General features: G+C 37.5%; 2 protein-coding genes across 2 annotated transcripts; both read right to left on the reverse strand.

Moving 5' to 3' along the window:
- Positions 1-1,598: 1,598 nt before the first annotated feature.
- LOC139314823 (leukocyte elastase inhibitor-like) lies at positions 1,599-13,077 on the reverse strand. Its single transcript, XM_070940740.1, has 6 exons — positions 12,910-13,077; positions 11,854-11,991; positions 5,053-5,170; positions 3,789-3,931; positions 3,064-3,231; positions 1,599-2,352 (listed from the first exon to the last, which is right to left on the reverse strand). Exons 1-6 carry the CDS (start codon positions 13,075-13,077, stop codon positions 1,945-1,947), a joined length of 1,143 nt encoding a protein of 380 aa, XP_070796841.1. The 3' UTR covers positions 1,599-1,944.
- A 2,983-nt stretch (positions 13,078-16,060) lies between these two features.
- On the reverse strand, positions 16,061-21,550 carry LOC139314979 (leukocyte elastase inhibitor-like). Its single transcript, XM_070941001.1, has 5 exons — positions 21,471-21,550; positions 21,156-21,339; positions 18,003-18,042; positions 17,185-17,336; positions 16,061-16,523 (listed from the first exon to the last, which is right to left on the reverse strand). Exons 2-5 carry the CDS (start codon positions 21,321-21,323, stop codon positions 16,116-16,118), a joined length of 768 nt encoding a protein of 255 aa, XP_070797102.1. The 5' UTR covers positions 21,324-21,339; positions 21,471-21,550; the 3' UTR covers positions 16,061-16,115.
- Between the last annotated feature and the right edge of the window lie 660 nt (positions 21,551-22,210).

Below are 22,210 nucleotides of genomic sequence, written 5' to 3' on the forward strand. Positions count from 1 at the left end.
TAAGTGGAGGACTACCTGCAGTACATCGCCCTGGCTGCTTTAATTGTCCCTTTCTTTTTGTTCCATAGGTCTTACTGGCACAGGGTGTAGTCTGTTTCGCCAGAGCATCAAAGTCTGTTGAAGTGTACAGCGCTTACAGTCATGTGAAATCATGCCTAAGAGACCACCAAGGACCACTTCCGCCTGTCCCTTTACATTTGCGGAATGCACCAACCAAGCTCATGGAAAATTTAGGTTATGGATATAAATACAATCCTATGTACAAGAATCCTGTAGAAGAAAAATATCTGCCTGAAGAGTTGAAAGGGATTGATTTTTTCAAACAAAGCAAAATTTGATGGAACATCCTGTATTGTCACACGCGATTCATAATAATCCCGTAATATTTTTCTTAAAAGTTCATTTCAGTTTTAGGAAAACTGTATTTCTCCAGGCTAGCCATATTTAACTGGTAGTCTCAAACTGGGATGCCTACCTTTTCGTATTAAATAATATGTATTCAATCATCTTTGGTACAAATGAAACAATTTTGGGGATATTCTGCTGTTCCAATTCAAGGTAAAAAGCTGCTCAGCACAGATATAAATATACGCATTAATGTTGTCAGAGGTTCCTTAAAGAAACTACACCTTTTCTACAATATTTGGGTAGTCAGAGGAAAATATGTGTTCTATTTAAGGAACTGCTCCTTTTCCACTTGAAGTGGAAATAAATAGCTGCACATTCCTAAACCATTTTATACTACAAAGAATATTTTATTGCATGCCTTATATAAAATGTAAGAATTGTGTGATAACCTTAGATAAAATACATATTATATAGGTAAAGAACAACTAAAATTGTTTGATTTAATCAAGGATATGAAGAGCATTATTTCAAAAAAAAATAAAAAATAAGAATTGCCCATCTTAGCTAATATTAGGCTTTTTCAATGGGACTAATAGAAGTATATATTTTAAACAATCCATAGAACTTAGAAAGGCCTAATTTTGACTTGTGTCCTTGATTGGAGCTTGATTTATCCCAGTCTATAAAGATATACTGCATTTGCACCTTAAACTGAAAAAAAAACTCCTTATAATTGAAATGTAACTTGAGAAAATATTTTTGAAACTGTGAAAATAAAGTTAATTTACAACCATCGCTGTTTCCATTTTATAATTGGAAATTATTAAAATAATAATATAACTAAAAGACTTCAGTTATAATATTGTAAGCACTCTGTTGTTTGGTGTGAAATCTTATACTGTGTTCCTGAGATTTCATTTTGCTAGCCTGGAGCTCCATCTGTAGATAGTTGTAAGAGGCGGGGAATAGTATAGTTCAGATTTACTGAGCAGAGAGAATGTGGACAAAAAAATATCAGAAAATTAGTAGATTGAGGTCACTGGTGATTCATATGTGAACAATTCTGCATTTACTGAACAGTAAGAAAAGTTGTACCAGAACTCCTCATAAGGTACTTACTAAGACAAGTGCCAAATTGTTTTGTATTTCTAAGAACAAAAAAGAAGACACTTTCTGGATTCCATATTATCAATGATTTTCAAGGACAAAGGACCAAAGACTCTTACATTATATTGAATGAAGGCCAACTTTATTTCAGTAATTCATGTGTTACTCATTTTTAAAATACAATGCACAGTAGCTGCCACTTGCCTGAGGGCTTCCAAAGAGCTCAAACTACAATTCCCAGAATTCCTGGCTAGTTGGAAATTAAAGGAACTGCAGTCAAATATCCCTGAATGTTGTAGATTAGAGATGGTTATAGGTTTGAGCAAAGTGTAAACATAAAAGCTGTTAACAGGCTCAGGAATTCAAAAAAATCAAAGATGGAAAATAACTGGAGGAACCCAACATGTTCATGAAAATTCCCCCAAGCAAGCAGAGAAACATGCGTATAATAGGAGGCTGGAAGTTGGTTTTATGTCTTAACGATACTCTTTATGGAGAAGCAAATCTACCAAAGAAAAGTATCGTGTTTGTTGGATTATGACGGATAAAAAATAGGAAAGGATGGTCAGCAATAAAATCCTCCCGCATGGGCAAACAAAGGAGCATAATCATAGCAGCAGTAGCTGCTGCTGCTTCAGTGCCTGCTTCATTTACTTCTAGAAAGGACTTGTGAACAATTTTAGACACATGGAGATCCTGAGCTCCTGACATTCCAGACAAATCAGCCTTGCCACTGTCAAACAAATCTACTAGCCCCAATGCTGCAAAGTAAGATTTAAGGTCATAGTTTTCTTCCAGCTGAAATTTAGGTAGATGTACATAGACGTCCATGCCGGAATCCATATTCTTTGGCTGGGTCCATTCTTGCAGTTTTTCCAAAGTAAGCTGCTTCTCCAGCTAAAAAGGCACAGAAAGAGAAATAATCATTTGCATCATTGTGCCACAATATTTCCATTTCAGCAGAGAGATACATGTTGCTGAAAAACAGAATATCTCTGACTTCAGTATGAATGAATTTGCAGAGCCAGAGGGCACATTTCTCTACCCCAGACATGGTCTTTCTCTATGGGAAACAACAAAAATATGGCAGTGAACTGAGTGCAAGAGGGTTTCTGCCACATGCTAAACAATTTGCAGCTTTAACAGATGTTCAGATGGGAAAAAATTAACACAGAGTTTATAGCATAAACATTATTAGAACGAAACATACCAGTAGATTTTTTTAAAAAGTATTTTTAGGCAAAACCATGGTTGTCCTGTTCAAACTTAACATAAAAAGCTTTTATTTTATAGATACCTTACTGTTTATTATTTAAGATATTATTTAAATATAATCCAGATATAATCTATTTTCAACATTTTCACCTGAGATGATTAGGGATTCATAGTGTAGCAGAGAAGTCTTCATAGCAGAGAACTCTTGAAGATTTTCTGGAGATCCCAAGAATAAGGCAGCCTCTCTTCAGAACCCCACTGTGGAGCCACTCAATGCATCACATAAACCACAACTTTGTCTATGCGTATGGGTGATCCTACCAAGTGTTCATGTCGTATTTAGAATAATTTAGTTTAGGACAAGAATTTTACAGCAAGAAACAATAGAATCACCTGTTCCAGGCCTGTGGAATTATCCTCAATGCTGTCAGGCAAAAGGATGATCATGCTAAGATCCTTTCCCTTGTATGGCAGTTCCAACACACGACACTTGCATTCAGGGATAAAACCAATGGGAAGCTTCTCTTTCATAAACATCATCTTCACATTCTTCTTTTCTGTCTGCATTATATTAAGAATATTACAGTGATTAAACAACAAAGAAATAAAGATTCTGTATGTATATGCTGAAGTTGATAGAACTAGTTCTGGGAAGTGGATCTTTGCAAACCTGTATTAATATATAGCTGTTCTTTGGAATCATACAACTCTTTTAAACTAAATGAAATTCATTTCCAAGTTAAGGATAAACAGAACATCTAAACCAATTTAAAAATTACAGTAAACCAAGGGGAAAAAACTACCTGTAGTATAAAAAAATAAAAACTGCTTTATTGTTTTCCTTCATGTATTAGAGCAAATAAACAAATGACCCACTAAATTCAGTAAAAAAAAAAATTCAGAATAGAATTAGGTTTAATTTATGGGAAAGCTGAGATTTGTAACTAGAGATTAGGAAGGAACTGATATAAGGCTTCAAAAACATGACTACAGATAAATTAGGATTATGTTTTCAGCGCTATCATAAAAGCTTGATAACGCTTCATGTGAGTGATTATTGTTACACCTGCCTAAACAACAAGTTGTTGTTACAGAAGTGAGACAAAAAAATTATTTACCTTATTTAGTCTAAAAGGCTTGTCTTCAGTATCTTCTTCTTTAAATGCCTTTGCCCAGTTGCCTTTAAAGTAGACAGCATTCACCAAAACCAATTTAGTCATTTCATTGATGGATCCTTCAGATAACAACTCAGGGATTTTACCTTGATGGAGAAATTTTACAGTTCATTAGCTGTGCAAAGAACCGAGACTTAAATAATATTATTGGATAAATGAGATTAATCTAAATGTACTTCTTAAATGTATTTGCAATTATCTTGTAAATATTTTTGTTTTTTTAAAAATCATGAATTAGCAAAAGCTGCTGTAAATAGCACTGGCCATTTCTGTCATGTGCTTAAGGTGCCACATCTCCAGAATCAATCAAATCAATCAATCAATCAATTAGAATAGAGGTGGAAGGGATCCTGGAGGTCTTCTAGTCCAACCTCCTGCTCAATCAGGAGACTCTATACCATTTCAGACAAGTTACTATCCAGTCACTTCTTAAAAACTTCCACTGATGAAGCAGCTACAATTTCTGAAGGGAAGCTGTTCCACTGGTTAATTGTCCTCACTGTTAGGAAATTTCTCCTTATTTCCAGGTTGCTTCTCTCCTTCATTAGTTTCCATCCATTGTTTCTTGTCTTGCCCTCTGGTGCTTTGGTAAATAAGTTGACCCTCTCCTCTTTGTGGCAACCTTTCAAAATACTGGAATACTGCTATTAATGGAACACTGCTAATACTGGAATACTAGCCAAACCCAAAAACCCCAATTTAAAATAAAATCCTCTTTTTGATAAATATATTAGTAAAAACATTCAGTGTTTTTAATATTCATTTCCTGAGGTAACATCAGCCCCAACACTCCTGGCCTTCTGGAAAAGTCTTAAAATCGGACTCTGCTAGCTGGTCTGGAGCCCCGACAGGAGATTCTATGCTGTGGGGTGGCTGATGGGACAGAGAGAAGAACCCCATCCTCTTGTCTCCTGTTTTATTGGCTTTTGGTCTATTTATTCTTTCAAAATTTTAATTATTTTGTATTGTCTTTTCTTTTTATCATTTCATAAGATCCCTTATTTTATAAGATCCCTTATTTTATAAGATCCCTTATTAACCACTACACAAAAATAACCTATTCTGTAAGATTAACTTTCCAAACTATTATTTTGCTTTCTCTTTGATCAATTCTGGAAATTGGTCTTTTATGGCAGCAAATAAAAGTAAGGGTTTGACTTGCAACGAAAAGATAAAACTATAGTTGTTAATTTTTTTTTTATCTCACCTTCAGTCTGCTGTTCAACCCATTGGTTAATTTCCTTTTTTGCTTTGTCTGGAGCATTCGAGAAGTCCACTGTGGATAATTCAGCTCCATACAAATTCTGGGTGCTAGTCAAGAAATCCTAGCAAAATAAGACATATAATATTTATCTCGTAAGTAGGTCTCCCTCACTACTCAACAATTCTTGATATTTCCGCATCTTTCCTATTTCTATAGTGTTTGGATAAATTAGCGCCTCCATAGGCGACAACCATCGTGGGATTTTACTATAGTGTTGCCTTCTGATATCTTGCCATGTTTTATATAGTGCACCTCTTATTACATGTCTCTGAAAGTACGGATGTTGCTTGTCTGTGCCTTCCCACAGAAAGGCATGCCAACCTCGACTCAGATCAAATCCCTCCAAGTATAGCGTTCTCCTATTTGATAGATCTATCCATTCTCTGATCCAATTCAACGCCGCCGCCTTGTAATATAGCTCCCAGTCTGGTAGACCTAGGCCTCCCTTCTCCTTTGTGTCCTGTAAGCATCTTATTTTAATTCTAGCTTTCTTTCCTTGCCAGATGTATTTCATTATTGTCTTGTTGAGATCCTTAAAGAAATCTTTTCCCGGACCAATTGGTATCACTTGGAAGAGATATAGGAGTCTTGGTAATATGTTCATCTTTACAGACGCTATTCTGCCAAGAAATGATAGTTGTACCTTATTCCATCTTTCCAAGTCTTTTCTAATTTGCTTCATCAATTTAATGTAATTGTCCTCTCTAATAGTTGTTGCTTTTGTAGTAAGCCAAATTCCCAAATATTTTGCTTTCTTCGCAATTTGCATTCCTAATTCTTCTTCTAATTTTTCCTCTTGTGTCATTGTCATATTTTTGGTCAAGACTTTGGTTTTTTGTTTATTGATCTTAAGCCCCGCCACTTTGCCATACTCCTCTATCTTCTCTAATAATTTGACTCCCGCTACTTCCGGTTGTTCCACTATGAAGACCACATCATCCGCGAAAGCCTGTAGTTTATACTCCTCATTCCTTATCTTCAGTCCTTTTATTTCTTCTTCCTTTCTTACTTCCTTTAGAAGGACTTCCAGTGAGATTATAAACAGTAGAGGCGATATTGGGCATCCTTGTCTTACCCCCTTTTGGATGCTTATTTTTTCGGTCATATCTCCATTAATTATAATTCTCGCTGTCTGGGAAGAATATATTTTCTTAATCATTTTCATTTGTCGCCGAAATTCATAATCTGCAGGGGGGTTTTTTGTTTTTTTTTTAAATTTGATTTATATGCTGCCCTTCTCCGGAGACTCAGGGCGGCTTACAATGCGTTAAGCAATAGCCTTCATTCTTTTGTATATTTTATACAAAGTCAGCTTATTGCCCCCACAAACTGGGTCCTCATTTCACCTACCTTAGAAAGGATGGAAGGCTGAGTCAACCTTGAGCCTTGGAGAGATTTGAACCAGCAGAAATTGCAGGCAGCTGTGTTAATGACAGGGTGCACTAACCACTGTACTATCAAGGCTCTATATGTTGTGCTATAAGGAATTTCCAATTCAAATTGTCGAACGCCTTTTGCGCGTCAAGAAAGATTAGCGCTACCTGATTATTGATGTTTTGCTCGTAGTATTCGAGAACCTTTATTATTGTCCTCATGTTGTTTTTTATTTGTCTCCTTGGGACAAAACCATTTTGGTCGGGGTGTATATAATTATGTATAATTGTTTTCAGCCTCTGTGCTATAATTGTCGTGAATAGTTTGTAATCTACATTTAACAGCGAGATGGGTCTATAATTTTGGATTTTAGTCGGATCCGTATCTTCTTTGGGGATGATATGCTTCTTCAGTCTGTATGCCAGCCAGCGACCTGTTTTGTTTGCATATTCAAAGTATTTCTGCTTGGCCATTTTCATTTTCTGTGCGATTTCTGCTTGTGTAATTAAATTCAACTCATGTTTAGTACGATTCAATTTTTCCCTTGTTGTTTTGTCGTCAGGCTGTTTCTGTAATTGTGACTCATATATGTTGAGTTCTTCCATTAATTTTTTCCTCTTTTGTTGTTTATCTTTATTTTTTTTTGCTGTGTATGCTATTGTGAGGCCTCTTATATAGGCCTTAGTAGTGTCCCACAGATTCTGTACTGAAGTCTGCTCCTTTGTGTTTATTTGATAAAATATTCTAAGTTCGTTCTCCATCATCTGCACATAATCTCTATCTGTTATTATTCCGGTGTCCATCATCCACCTCTTCTGCTTTTGCTGTCCTCTCCATGTTATTTTTATAGGATTATGGTCAGCCCATGTATTCGGTATAATTTCGATGTCTTGTAGATCCTTCCTGAGGTGTGGCGTCATCCAGGCCATGTCAATCCGAGACCATGACTGGTGTGGGTTTGAGTAGAAGGTATATTGTTTGGTTTGTTTGTTGGCCTCTCTCCATCCATCATGTAATTGCAATTCTTCAGCCATATCCTTAAATGTATCCGGTAAGATTCTTTTTCGAGTCTTACTTTGTTTATTACTTCGATAGTCATCTTGTATATTCACGATTGCGTTGAAGTCTCCGACAACACAGATATTTTCGTACTCCAAATCTTTAATTGTATCATGTAGTTTCTTGTAAAATTCTCTCTGGTTTCCATTAGGTGCATAGATAGAAGCTAGCAATATTTTCTTTGTTTCTGTTTGTATTTCAGTTATTAAAATACGTCCTTCCGAATCTGTATATATCTGTTTAGCTTTTAAATGGTTTTTGACATAAGTTGCCACTCCTCTCTTCTTATTATCTCCTAGGGATGTGAATAATTTTCCTAATTTTTGATTCTCCAACAATATTTGTTGCTGTCTTTTAATGTGTACTTCTTCTAAGTTATCACATCTAAGTCCAATTTTTGCAATTTCGTAAATATATATTTCCTTTTCCTTGGGGAGTTGAGTCCGTTTATATTAATTGATATAATTTTTATTTCTCCTTCTATCTCTATCGAGTTTATCTATTTGTGATTTTCAACTTTGTTGTGTTTCTGGTAACTCTTTGAGTCTTTTCCCTCGCTCCCTCTCTCTCCATTCTTTCTCTCTCCAATCTTTTTGCCTCTTCCTGATCTTTTTCTTCCTTCTCCATTCGCCGTGTCCCGGGTTCCGCTTCTCTCCTTGTCTCCTGTTCCTCTTCCATTGTAAAGTGCTGGTCAAAGAATTCTTGAGCCTTTTCCAGATTATCAATCTTGTACTTTCTTTCATCCCAGGAGATAAGTAGGCCTTCCGGTAGTAGCCAGCGGAATTTTATTTTAAATTTATTTAGCTGGGTGGTCAGGAAATTATAATTTCTTCTTGATCTCTCGTTCTTCTTGGTATTTGTTTGAGAGTTATGATTTCTCTTCCCTTGTGCATGATTGTCTCTTCCCTCATCTTCCTGTAGATCTCTTCCTTAATAGATTTTTTCGTGAATCTTATGTGAATTTCTTTGGGTAATTTGTTTCTTCTTGTGTAGTTCGTGTACACCCTATATATTTCATCCATTCCATTTTGCAGTTCATCCTTATCCACCTGGGTTGCCTTTGCCAGTATCTCAATCATTATTTCACTTAGATCCTCATCCTTCTGTTCTTCTACATTTTGAAACCGTAAGTAGAATGATGCCTTTTCCATTTCCAGATAGGTTAACGCGTCCTCAGTTTCCTTATTAAATGCCCCTTGATCTTGTTCCATTCTTTCCATTCTGTTGGTCGCATATTCTACTCTTTCTTCCACCTTTTGGATCCTCTGCTCGTTTTCTGTTATGTTTTGCTGAATTTGTTCTATCTTCTCATCCATATTTTTGATGTTATCTTTAATTTCACTCACATCTGACCTCAATTCTTCATGATTTTTCTTGGTCTCTTCATGATTATGTGCCATGGTTTCCTGCATTCTATTCATGCCTTCCTGGATCATTGCTAATGCGGAGTGGATGTTCTGTAGGGCAGGGCTCATCTTCTCCTTTTCTGTGGTTTCAATTACTTTCTGTTGAGCTGGTGAGGTCATAAGTATCATTTGGCCTGATGGTGTTTTCTTACTTATTTTAGCTGTTGTCGTTATACTTGTGGTCGCCATTATTATCTCTTTTTTTATTCTTTCCCAGATTTTCATATACTGGTCAATATTTCTAGGTCTGTTTTAAAATTTCACTCAAATTTATTTTTCGCTTTTTTCCAGGCTCCTTTGTACTTATAAATCAATCAGCATGGGAAGCTAAGTGGGAGGGTCGAGGGAAAAATGTAACGTTCTAGCAATCCATCAGCTAATTCTCCCTGGTATTAAGTATTTGAGTAAGTGGTATATTAGTAAGTAGGGAGTAAGTGCAATATGATTTCTCTCAGAAGGTAAAGGGATGTAGTTAATATAAATGTATCTAATATACTATGGACTAAATCTTTAATACTAACTATATATAGATCAAATTAATATATCACTTAATCTATTAATATACACTTCTTATAAATAAGGTCATACTATGCAATCAAATGTCAAACGTAGATTCCTTAAGCAATTGTCTAAATATTTATCTTACTTATCTAATTTATCCAATTTATTTTAATTTATATAACATACGTATATGGATATACTTTTGTAATTATAATACAGCTATGATAAGTATAATATAATCCGGATCTTTGATTCTAGTTGTATTAAGACAAATTAACAAATCATTGAGATTCTAACTATATAAAGACAAATTAATAGAAATTATATTTAGCTATAATAAAATCTATATCTCTGATTCTAATAATATAAATATATAAAAACAAATTAATAAGGCAATAATTCACTTAATGGGTACAAGATAAGTATAAGGTAATGTTATGCAGTCATATAAGTATAGATTTCCGAAGCAGTGAGTATATATACACCAAATATTACTTCTTAGTCACTGTTGATAATTAGTAGTTGGTCTTGGTAGTATCTTGTATTCTGGCAATCTTTATATCAAATATCCAATTATAGTTCAAGTCTACTTCCTTTCAACTGTCAATAGTTTCAATATAATATATCTATGTATTATCCACTTGTTCCGTAATCCTCAGTTCAAGTCCTCACCGGGATAAGCCGTGGCAGAAACAAAAATTATAAATCCAATGTATTTCACGTCCGATCGTACTTTTTCCTCCCTTTACTTTACTTTTTGTCCAATACACACCGATCGTGTGCCAAAAGTATCAAGCGTCTGCTTCCCCAAATAACTCAATCCAATAGTCCCGTTACTTTATTATCCAATTATCCAATTAACTCGATCAATAAACTCGATCCTGTTAAGGAAGCCTTTATCTGGATTGTCCAGTAAGTATTGGCAACAATGTTATAAGTTCTAAGTTGACTGTGTTCTCCCTGCCGTTGCTCAATATGGCTTCACCGTCCTTTCTTCTATGGATATCCGGGGCTCTAAAAGTCCTCCCGTTAAGTCTTTTAAGTTTTCAGAGACCTTCGCTCTCGCAGCTTTTTGTTATGAAGCTCTGGTTATCAATCACACACTTCGTTCAACCGTATTCCCTCTGGATTCTTTCGGATTCCACTGACTACCAGATTACACGCTGTCACTTTCAATATGGATTCCTCCCCTTCACTCCACTTATCGGTCACCGCTTCTCTTTCTCCTCTTTTACTCAAGGGTTCCTTCCGCCCGCTTTCTCCCAACCGTTAGAAAATGCAGATATACCTTTTCAATCTTTAATCCTCACTTCTGTTTTCACCGATGCTTTTCTTTTTCAATCTTCGCTTCCCTCTTAACAGCTATCAGCGTTTCTGGCCAGCCGGGTGGCTGGTTCTTCCTCGTTCTGAGTTAGAGGAGTTATCCTGAACCTTCGGGGGGATTGCCGCCCTCCCGAGGTCCTCAGAAATTTCCCCTTCTTCTACCGACCTCTACGGGGTTGGTAGTGCCGAAATCAGCGCCCGCAGCGAGGATATTAGGGGCTTTGGAAACGGAGCACCGTTCCTTTCGTCCCTAACACGTTGACGTCACCGCCGGAAGTCCAATTTACTGTCATGTAAACCATGTTTAGGCTGAAAAGCACAACTAGCCCGAAGAGAAAAAGTGGACTATTCTGAGTGAGATCTTAAATCTAGACCTCCCTGCTCTTCTTCAGTACTTGAACCATGATACGGGATTAAACATCATGTGTTTCGATTGAAATGTAACCTGAACGGAATGGTCTTTGAAGAAAGTTTATTCTTCTGAAAAGATATGATATTATACATATAATTTGTAATCTAATTGGAAAATCTGGATCTATCTTATAAAGTGAGCTGCAATACTTCTACATCTCACAAGAAAGATGTCTGTAAGTGGATAAAAGAGAGAAAAAGAATGAACCTATAAATCTGCATATTTCATAGCTGTGATGGAATGTGCACCTGGAGAAGCAATGGTGTGGGGGAGGAAATTTTAGCAAAACACAGTGTTTTCCCAGAGACACACTGAGATTAAGTGGCTGTGCAGTCCCAAATGGAGGAGAGAGAGAGGAAGAGGTTCAGGGTAGCCACACCCTGCAATCTCTCAGGATATAGTAGGGTAGATGGTTATAAATTCCATTTGGCAAGATTCTGTCCATTAGGTATAAGAAAATGAGTGACTGGATATGATTGGCTCCCACTGTATCATCTTTGGACTGGGCTGACCATATCAGTCCTAATTAAGAGAGATTAAACATTCACTTAAAGCAAAGGATATCTGTATTGATGAATATCATAGTCTAATAAAATTTGAAATTGATCTATAAAGCCATTCTGATGGTCCATTAATTATTGATGTTTATTTATTTAGCAATCTACTTACAGACAAAAAGTTGAAAGTTTTTTCTCCATACAATCTATTAGCAAGTTTCAGAATGTAGGGTGCATTGCTCCGGTTAATTTTAGTATTGAGTGTGTGAAATACTGAATGAAGATCTTCAACACCATCAAAATGAAATGTCTGCATGGAAAAGATAAATCCTACTTTAATACCAATAAGAACAGTGAAATTAGGGTTACTGCAAAAATAATTTTGTCTAAGAACAATGGAGACATTTCAGAAATCTACAGACTCACAGGTAGAAAGCATACATAAACAAACAAACAGTACAATGGACTATTCTTTGCAAACTTAGGTTTCATCTTAATAGAGGCACATACATATGATTAATACGATGGGTTATACATTTACAAGGAAAAATTGGGGATTTATCAAAGCCTGAATGCGTTTTCTATATATTCTGTCGGGGGAAATAACAAAATAGGTTAGGGTGTCAGTTACAGAATCTATCTAGACTATGTGCCAATTATGGCACAAAACTAATGGAAACGGATAAGGAAAAAGTTGAACGTTAGTCTGATTTTCATAAGAAATGATTTTTTGAGAAAACATAGCAAGAGAGTAGAGAATGTTTCCTTTGAATGCAACAGAGAACATCAGAACATTTATTTTCAATTTTGTTCTTACATCCTTATTCCATACAGGTTGGACAACTATATGTGGAAAATCTAAACTAAGGGTTTTCAAACTTTCTCACAAAGTCAGACCTGTCAGTTAAGAACCTCTGGTCAATACGCCAAATTTAGTGATAGAAAATTGGAGTGCTCTCTCTCTCTCTCTCTCTCTCTCTCTCTCTCTCTCTCTCTCTCTCTCTCTCTCCACACACACACACACCCTTATTCTGTTGAAAATTGTTTATTCAGCAGAACATGATTCATCACATTAACACGATTCATCAAGTTAAATCCAAACATAACTTCCCTCTACTAGAGACGGTCTTTCCAATATACAGCACTTAAAATTCAACTCTCCTTACAAAAGAGCCGCATTTCCTCATATTAGCAGCCATACTAACGTGTCAGAAAAATACCTGCTGACCTTCAAGAGTTCCGAGGCTGTGTTACCGCGGGCCCCTAAGGCGACCATGGCCAGGGCGGACGATACAGTGAGCGGAGAAAAGAAAACGTTGCCGGTTGGGTTGGCTTCCTTCAACTTTTGGAAAAGATCCAGAGCAAACTGCGAGTTTGCATTAGCCAGTTTATCCATAGCGACGAACGGGAAAGCTTGAAAACAAGGAAAAAGAAAAAAGAAAGGGAATTATTTCTGAAGCACCTTTAAAATTATAGCACCGATGCCGAGCAACAACGACGGGAGAGGAAGCACAAGCTTGATCCCACCCTTACGAGAGAAGATCAGCGGCTATGCTTGGATGCGTAGAGAGCCACTCCCGCCCAGATCTCCGGTCCTGACGTTGCGAGGAAGGGAGCGCCGGGACGATCATTGGAGCCGGTGAGGCGGTAGCGCCCTCGGACTTTGACCTTCACCGGTCAAAGAGGAAGAGATCTGAACCAGGCAGGTTTCCACAGTTGGAAGGCGTGAGAAGAGCGTCAGCAGGAGGAAAAGTTGGGCTGCCCTCAATTTGCTACACCCGAAGAGAAGGCTTCCAATACACGCACTTAGCCCACCCGCCCCAATTGCAGAAGCTTGCCGGCGTTACTTCTTTGTATTTGTTGTGCATCAATTTTCTTCTTATATCCTTATTCCCTACAGGTTGGACAACTATAGGTGGAAAAGGTAAACCAAAGGTTTTCAAACTTTCTCATAGAGTATAATCGAGGGCTACCTTGCCTCTTTAATTGTCCCTTTCTTTTTGTTCCATAGGTTTTACTGGCGCAGGGTGTCGTCTATTTCGCCAGAGCACCTAAGTCTGTTGAAGTGTACAGCGTTTACAGTCATGTGAAATCATGCCTAAGAGACCACCTAGGACCACTTCCGCCTGTCCCTTTACATTTGCGGAATGCACCAACCAAGCTCATGAAAAATTTAGGTTATGGTAAAGGTTATAAATACAATCCTATGTACAAGAATCCTGTAGAACAAGAATATCTGCCTGGAGAGTTGAAAGGGATCGATTTTTTCACACTAAGCAAACTTTGATGAAACACCCTGTATTGTCACACACGATTCATAATAATCCCGTAATATTTTTCTTAAAAGTTCATTTCAGTTTTAAGAAAAAAGTATTTTTCCGGGCCAGCCATATTTAACTGGTAGCCTCAAACTGGGATGCCTACGTTTTTGTATTAAAAAATATGTATTCAATCATCTTCGGTACAAATGAAACGATTTTGGGGATATTCTACTGTTCCAATTCGAGGCAAAAAGCTGCTCAGCACAGATATAGATATATGCCTTAATGTTGTCAGAGGTTCTTTAAAGAAACTACACCTTTTCTACACTACTTGTATAGTCAGAGGAAAATATGTGTTCTATTTAAGGAACTGCTCCTTTTCCACTTGAAGTGGAAATAGCTGCACATTCCTAAACCATTTTATACTACAAAGAATATTTTTTTGCATGCTTTATGCAAAATGTAAGAATTGTTTGATAACCTTGGATAAAATACATATTATATAGGTAAAGAACAACTAAAATCACTTGATTTATCAAGGATATAAATAGGGCATTATTTCAAATATATAAAAAATAAGAATTGCCCAGCTAAGCTAATATCAGGCTTCTTCAATGGGACTGATATAAGCATATATTTAATATAATCCATAGAATTTAGAAAGGCCTAATTTTTACTTGTGTTCTTGATTGGAGCTTGATTTATTCCAGTCTGTAAATAAATACTGCATTTGCATCTTAAAGTGGGGAAAAAAATCCTTAGAGTTGAACTGTAACTTGAGAAATTTTGCAACTGAAAATAAAGTTAATTTAAAATCCATCACTGTCTCCATTTTCCTAAAAGACTTCAGTTATAATATTGTAAGTACTCTGTGGTTTGCTGTGCAGTCTTATACTGTGTTCCTGAGATTTCCTTTTGTTGGCCCAGAGCTCCATCTGTAGATGGCCCTGGAAACAGTGAAGGACCAGACACCAGAAAACGGAGCTCAGGAGGGCTGCAAGCTCTGTTTTTGCTGGCAGAGGGTTGCAGGAAACCGTCACAGCATAAAACAGAGCTCAGGGGCCCATTTTCACTGGCAGAGTACTCAGGCTACCACAGGCACCCTGACACGAGTGATGTCGAACTGACCACACCTAGCCTGGCATTTCCCCCCTCCCCCAAGGTCAAACACAATCCTGATGTGGCCCTCAGTGAAATAGAGTTTGACACCCCTGCTCTAAATCATCCAGGTAACATGAATTAAATTGAATTGTAGAAGTAACAACCCCTTCATTAGAGTGTCATTAGAATTTCTTTATTTCACACTTGCCTTCAATAGAATGAATGCTTGAAGGATGGACAACAATATATAGTTTGGGTTTACTGAGGAGAAAATGTGGACAAAAAATATCAAAAAAATGTAGAATGAGGTTACTAATGATTCATATGTGAGCATTTCTGCATTTACTGAATGATAAGAAAAGTTGTACCAGAATTCCTCATAAGATACTTACTAAGACAAGTGCCAAATTGTTTTGTATTTTTAAGAACAAAAAAGAAGACACTTTCTGGATTCTATATTATCAATGATTTTCAAGGACAAAGGAGTCTGGACCAAAGACACTTATGTTGAATGAAAGCCAATTTTATTCCAGTAATTCATGTGTTATTTGTTTAACAAATACAATGCACAGTAGCTTCCCTTTGCCTGGTGGATTCCAAACAGATCAAACTACAATTCCCAGAATTCCTAGCTAGTTGGAAATTAAAGGAACTCTAGTCAAACATACCTTGAATGTCCTAGATTAGAGATGGCTACTCTTTTGAACAAAGTGTCACATAAAACCTGTTAACAGACTCAGGAATTCAAGAAAATCAAAGATGGAAAATATTTGGAGGAACCTAACTTGTTCAATTCCCCCAAGCAGGCAGAGAAACAAGTATTTGCTAGGATGCTGGAAGTTGGTTTTATGATTTACGATACTCTTTTTTTTTAATTTTAAAAACCAAACTTTATTAAACATATAAAAACAAAATAATACACCATATATATACAAAACACATCAATGTCAATATAAACAACTCTACCTAAAAAGAATCAGTGATTCACATATCTGTTATCTTGTTGATGGTGCATTTTTTTTCCTTATCATTCAGAATTTTGCATTTGCTCTCATTTCTCCTAATAAACTCTTTATGGAGAAGCAAATCTACCAAGGAAAAGTATAGTGTTTGTTGGATTATGACGGATATAAAATAGGAAAGGATGATCAGCATTAAAATCCTTCCCCATGACCAGACAACAAGGTACATATTTAGCAGCAGTAGCTGCTGCTGCTTCAGTGCCCGCTTCATTTACTTCTAGAAAGGACTTGTGAACAATTTTAGACACATGGAGATCCTGAGCTCCTGACATTCCAGACAAATCAGCCTTGTCACCGTCAAACACATCTACTAGCCCCAATGCTGCAAAGTACGATTTAAGATCATAATTTTCTTCCAGCTGAAATTTAGGTAGATGTACATTGACGTCCACGCTGGAGTTCATATTTTTGGGCTGGGTCCATTCTTGTAGTTTTTCCAAGGTAAGCTGCTGCTCCAGCTAAAGCGGCAAAGAAAGACAAGTAATTATTTGCATTACTGTGCCACAATATTTCCATTTCAGCACAGAAAAATATGTTGCTGAAAAACAGGATATCACTGACGTCAGTATGAATTAATCTGCAGGGCCAGAGAGCACATTTCTCTATCCCAGACATGGTCTTCGCCTAACTGAGTGCAAGGTGGTTTCTGCCTCATGCTAAACTATTTGCAGCTTTAAGAGATGTTCAGATGGAAAAAAAATAATGCAGAGTGTATAGCATAAAGAAGTAAACATTAGATTTTTTAAAAAGTAGTTTCAGGCAAAACCATGGTTGTCCTATCCAAATGAAATATAAAAAGCATTTGTTTTATAGATACCTTAGTGTTTACTATTTAAGATACTATTTAAATCTAATCCAGATCTAATCTGTTTTCAATTCTTTCACCCAAGATGATTAGGGATTCATAGTGCCTGAGAGAGAACTCTTGAAGATTTTCTGGAGGCCCCCAGAATAAGGCAGGCTGTCTTCAGAACCCCACTGTGGAGCTACTCAATGCATCACATAAACCACAACTTTGTCTATGCGCATGGGTGATCCTACCAAGTGTTCATGTCGTACTTAGAATAATTTAGTTTAGGACAAGAATTTTACAGCAGTAGCAAGAAAGAATAGAATCACCTGTTCTAGGCCTGTGGAATTATCCTCAATGCTGTCAGGCAAAAGGATGATCATGCTAAGATCCTCTCCTTTGTATGGGAGTTCCAGCACATAACACTTGCATTCAGGGATATAACCAATGGGAAGCTTCTCTTCACATTCTTCTTTTCTCTCTGCATTATATTAAGAATATTACAGTGAGGAGTCTATCAAACAACAAAGAAATAAAGATTCTGTATGTATATGCTGAAGTTGATAGAACTAGTTCTGGGAAGTGGATCTTTGCAAGACTGTATTAATATATAGCTGTTCTTTGGAATCATACAACTCTTTTAAACTAAATGAAATTCATTTCCAGGTAAGGATAAACAGAACATCTAACCAACTTATAAAATAAATCAAGGGAAAAACCTACCTATAGTATTAAAATAAATAAAAACTGCTTTATTGCTTTCCTTTGTGTATTAGAGCAAATAGACAGGTGACCCACTAATTTCAGTAAAGTATTTCAGAATGGAACTAGGTTTAACTTATGGGAAAGCTGAGATTTGTAACTAGAGATTAGGCTCAAAGGAACTGATATCAGGCTTCAAAAACATGACTACAGATAAATTAGAATTATGTTTTCAGCGCTATCATAAGAGCTTGATGATGCTTCATACAATTGCTTATTGCTACACCTGCCTGAACAACAAGCTGTTGTTACAGAAGATAGACAAAAATAATAATCCTTTACCTTATTTAATCTAAAAGGCTTGTCTTCAGTATTTTTTTCTTTAAATTCCTTTGCCCAGTTGCCTTTAAAGTAGACAGCATTCACCAAAATCAATTCAGTCATTTCATCGATGGATCCTTCAGATAACAACTCTGGGATTTTACCTTGATGGAGAAATTTCACTGTTAATTAGCTGTGCCAGGAATTGAGGCCTAAATAATATTACCAGATCAACGAGACTAATAGAAAATGCACTTTTCTATTCTTATTTTGTTAAATGTACATTTCTGCTCTGCAATTATTCTCAATTTGCTAACTGGATCTCTTATTAAACAGTATACAAAAAGAACCCATTCAGTAAAATTAACTGTTCCAAACTATTATTTTGGTTTCTCTTTTATCAATTCTTTTATGGCAGCATTATGGCAAATAAAAGTAAGGGTTTGATTATCATGTATAATTGTCTGGAGCATTTGAGAAATCCACTGTGGATAATTCAGCTCCATACAAATTCTGGGTGCTAGTCAAGAAATCCTAATAAAATGGGACATATAATATTTATAAATGCTAAAATAAATTATAACATTATAAAATAAATAGAATTATTATGGATAGCAACAAGAGAAGCATTTTCATTTAACAAATGAATGAATGAATGAATGAATGAATGAATGAATAAAATCATCCACAATCAATTAGAGATTCAATGAACCTATAAAACTGCATATTTCAAAGCTGTGATGGAATGTGTACCTGGAGAAGCAGTGAGAGGTGAGGTGGGGAAATTTTAACAAAATACCTAATTTTCCAGGGGTGAAATCCAGCAGGTTCTGACAGATTCTGGAGAACCGGTAGTGGAAATTTTGAGCAGTTCGGAAAACCGGCAAATACCACCTCTGGCTGGCCCCAGAGTGGGGTGGAAATGGAGATTTTGCAATATCCTTCCCCCAGGAGTGGAGAGGGAATGAGGATTTTACAGTATCCTTCCCCTAAAGTGGGGTGGGAATGGAGATTTTGCAGTGTCCTTCCCCTGCCATGCCCGCCAAGTCATACCCACCATGGCCACAGAACTGGTAGTAAAAAAATTTGGATTTCACCATTGAAATTTTCCCAGAGAGAGAGACACCCAGATTAAGAGGTTGTGCAGTCCCAAAATGGAGGGGGGTGGGGGAAGAGGTTCAGGGTAACCCTGGAATCTCTCAGGATAGAATAGGTTAGATGGTTATAACCTTCATTTGGCTAGATTCTGTCCATTAGGTGTAAGAAAATGAATGACTGGATATGAGTGGATCTCACTGTATTGTCTTTGGGCTGGGCGGACCATAGCAGACCTAATTAAGAGAGATTAAGGATTCACTTAAAACAAAGGATAACTGTATTGATGAGTATCATAAGCCAGTGGTGGCTAACCTTTTCCGGACTGAGTGCCCAAAGTGCGGCTGGACCCACAAAATGCAATGCGTACATGCCCCCCCCCCATGCACGCCTGGCCCCTTGCACACGCCCTACCCCTCACGCATGCATGGGAGAGACCCAATGACTAACTGGCCAGTGGGAGGCGCGTACACAAGCGCAGTGGAGCTGAACTGGGGTGACTGTGGCACGGTGCCATAGGTTCGCCATCACGGCCATAAGCTAATAAAATTTGAAATTGATCTATAAAGCCATTCTGATGGTCCATTAATTATTGATGTTTATTTATTTAGCAATCTACTTACAGACAAAAAGTTGGAAGTTTTTTCTCCATACAATCTATTAGCAAGTTTCAGAATATAGGGTGCATTGCTCCGGTTAATTTTAGCATTGAGAGTGTGAAATACTGAATGAAGGTCTTCAACTCCATCAAAATGAAGTATCTCCATGGAAAAGATAAGCCCTAACTTAGTACCAATAAGAACTGGTTAGTTCAAAAATAATTTTGTCTGAGAACAATGGAGACATTTCAGAAATCTACAGATTTGCAGGTAGAAAGCATACATAAACAAATAGTACAATGGACCGTTCTCTGCAAACTTAGGTTTCATTTTAAAAGAGGCACATACAGTATCTAAGATTAGTAGGATGGGTTATACATATAAGAGGAAAAATTAGGGATTTACCAAAGCCTGAATGTGTTTACCATATATTCTGTCTTTGGAAAGTGACTAAACAGGTGACTTTATTCAAAATTACCGTAGGGTATCAGCTACAAAATCCACGTAGACTACAGCACAAAAGAAACTTATATGGAGAAGGAAAAAGTTGAATATTAGTCTGATTTTCATAACAAATGGTTTTTTGATAAAGAATAGCAAGAGGGTAGACAATGTTTCCTTTGAACGCAATGGAGAGCATCAAAATGTTTATTTCTTTCCCATTTGCACAGTTAATATGAGGGGCTGACTCTCTGTCATTTGGAGACCAAAATATTAATTTCCTATAGAGGCTAAACGTTTTTGGGGAAGGAGCTTTTGCTTTCATTTATCACAACCTACTACTGTAATTGGGTGCTTGAAAATTTCAGCATAGCAGACAATGACTGGAGTCTATATGCTGAGTTTGCTTGAGGCATAGCGAAAAAAAAGAGCATTGCTTCTTTGTATGTTTTTGTAGATCAATTTTGTTCTTACATCCTTATTCCATACAGGTTGGATTATGTGTGGAAAATCTAAACCAAGGGTTTTCAAACTTTCTCAGAGTCTAACCCAGAGGTCTTCAAACTTGGCAGCTTTAAGACTTGTGGACTTCAACTCCCAAAATTCATAGCTGGCTGGAGAATTATGGGAGTTAAAGTCCACAAGTCTTAAAGCTGCCAAGTTTGGGGATCCCTGCTCTAACCTATCAGTAAAAAATACAATTCCAAGGACCTCTGATCAATAGGCCAACATTAAGTGATAGAAAATTGGCTACCTACCTACCTACCTTCTCCCTCCCTCCCTCCATCATTTGGCTAGCTGATGATAGTAGCTACCTAACTATCTCTGTCACTTATCTATCTATCTTTATCATCTATCTATCACCCTTATTCTCTTGAAAATTGTTTGCTCAGCAGATCACTAGTAAAACCCGGGAGTAAAACACGAAAGAAGCAACATTACTGATCCTGTCTCTTACTAACTTTTTGGAAGTCCTAACTAAAGCTGGCGATTCACTTAATACATTTTAAGACAATGATTCATCCCTAAACTAGAGGCGGTTTTTCCAATACGCAGCACTTAAAATTCAACTCTCCTTACAAAAGAGCCGCATTTCCTCATATTAGCAGCCATACTAACGTGTCAGAAAAATACCTGCTGACCTTCAAGAGTTCCGAGGCTGTGTTACCGCGGGCCCCTAAGGCGACCATGGCCAGGGCGGACGATAAACTGAGCGGAGAAAAGAAAACGTTGCCGGTTGGGTGGGCTTCCGTCAACTTTTGGAAAAGATCCAGAGCAAACTGCGAGTTTGCATTAGCCAGTTTATCCATAGTGACGAACGGAAAGCTTGAAAACAAGCAAAACGAAAGAAAGAAAATTACATCTGACGCAGTTTTAAAATCATAGCGCCAATCCTGAGCAACGACCACCGGAGAGCAAGCGCAAGCTTTAAACGGCAACCAGCGACCCGCCCTTACCTGCCGAGAGAAGACCAGCGCCGAGGCTGATGGATGCGCAGAGAGCCACAGCCGCACAGATCCCGGGTCTTGGCGTTGCGAGGAAGGGAGCGCTGGGGGGGCTCTGGAACTGGCGAGGCGGGAGCGCCCTGGGACTCTGACCTTCCCCGAACCAGGCAGGCTTCGAGAGTTGGAAGGCTTCCGAGGAGCGAGAGTAGGAGGAAGGATGGGGTTGCTATCTATTTGTTCACATCCGCATAATGCCTCCAATATACCCACTTAGCCCACCCGCCACAGCTGCACAAGCTCGCTGAACGGAAAGGGAGGGAGAGGAGAGGCGAGGAGGTGGGGGGAAAGGGGGGAAAGCGGGGGTGGGGGTGGTAGGAGAGGGAGGGAAAACCGAAAGTAGCAGCAGAAGCCAGACGGGGTGGAGAAACCTACAGAAGAGAACTTGCTCTTAAACTCTCCAATATATGTAGTCTTGTCAGGAAGCCAGGAAAGCAAAGGCTCAGAATGAACAACGTTTTGAAACAAAAGTCAAAGAGAATTGTTAACGTTTCTTTCAACCTATAAATAACAAGAAAAAAAAAATCAAGGAAACAGCAAAGGAAGTAACAGGCAGCAGAGAGAAAGCAGAGCTGCTTAACTCAGTCTTTGCATCCGTCTTCATGCAAAAAGAAAGTATGGCCCCACCTACCAAAAACATAGCTGCAAAAGATAGACTAGAAATAAAAGTGAAAATAAACAAAAAAAAAAATGGT

Source organism: Pituophis catenifer, unplaced genomic scaffold (genome assembly GCF_029215685.1).
Source record: "Pituophis catenifer annectens isolate HBS135680 unplaced genomic scaffold, rPitCat1.0.hap2 SCAF_3, whole genome shotgun sequence".
NCBI classification, from domain to species: Eukaryota; Metazoa; Chordata; class Lepidosauria; order Squamata; family Colubridae; genus Pituophis; species Pituophis catenifer.

Coding starts and splice junctions, on each gene's coding strand:
- LOC139314823 (XM_070940740.1), bottom strand. CDS start 13,077: ATGGATAAACTGGCTAATGCAAACTCGCAGTTTGCTCTGGATCTTTTC. Junction 3,232..3,788: donor AGCCTTTTAGACTAAATAAG/GTAAATAATTTT, acceptor AATATAATGCAG/ACAGAAAAGAAGAATGTGAA. Junction 2,353..3,063: donor ATTCCACAGGCCTGGAACAG/GTGATTCTATTG, acceptor GTGCCTTTTTAG/CTGGAGAAGCAGCTTACTTT.
- LOC139314979 (XM_070941001.1), bottom strand. CDS start 21,323: ATGGATAAACTGGCTAATGCAAACTCGCAGTTTGCTCTGGATCTTTTC. Junction 17,337..18,002: donor TCTGAAGGATCCATCGATGA/AATGACTGAATT, acceptor AATATAATGCAG/AGAGAAAAGAAGAATGTGAA. Junction 16,524..17,184: donor ATTCCACAGGCCTAGAACAG/GTGATTCTATTC, acceptor TTGCCGCTTTAG/CTGGAGCAGCAGCTTACCTT.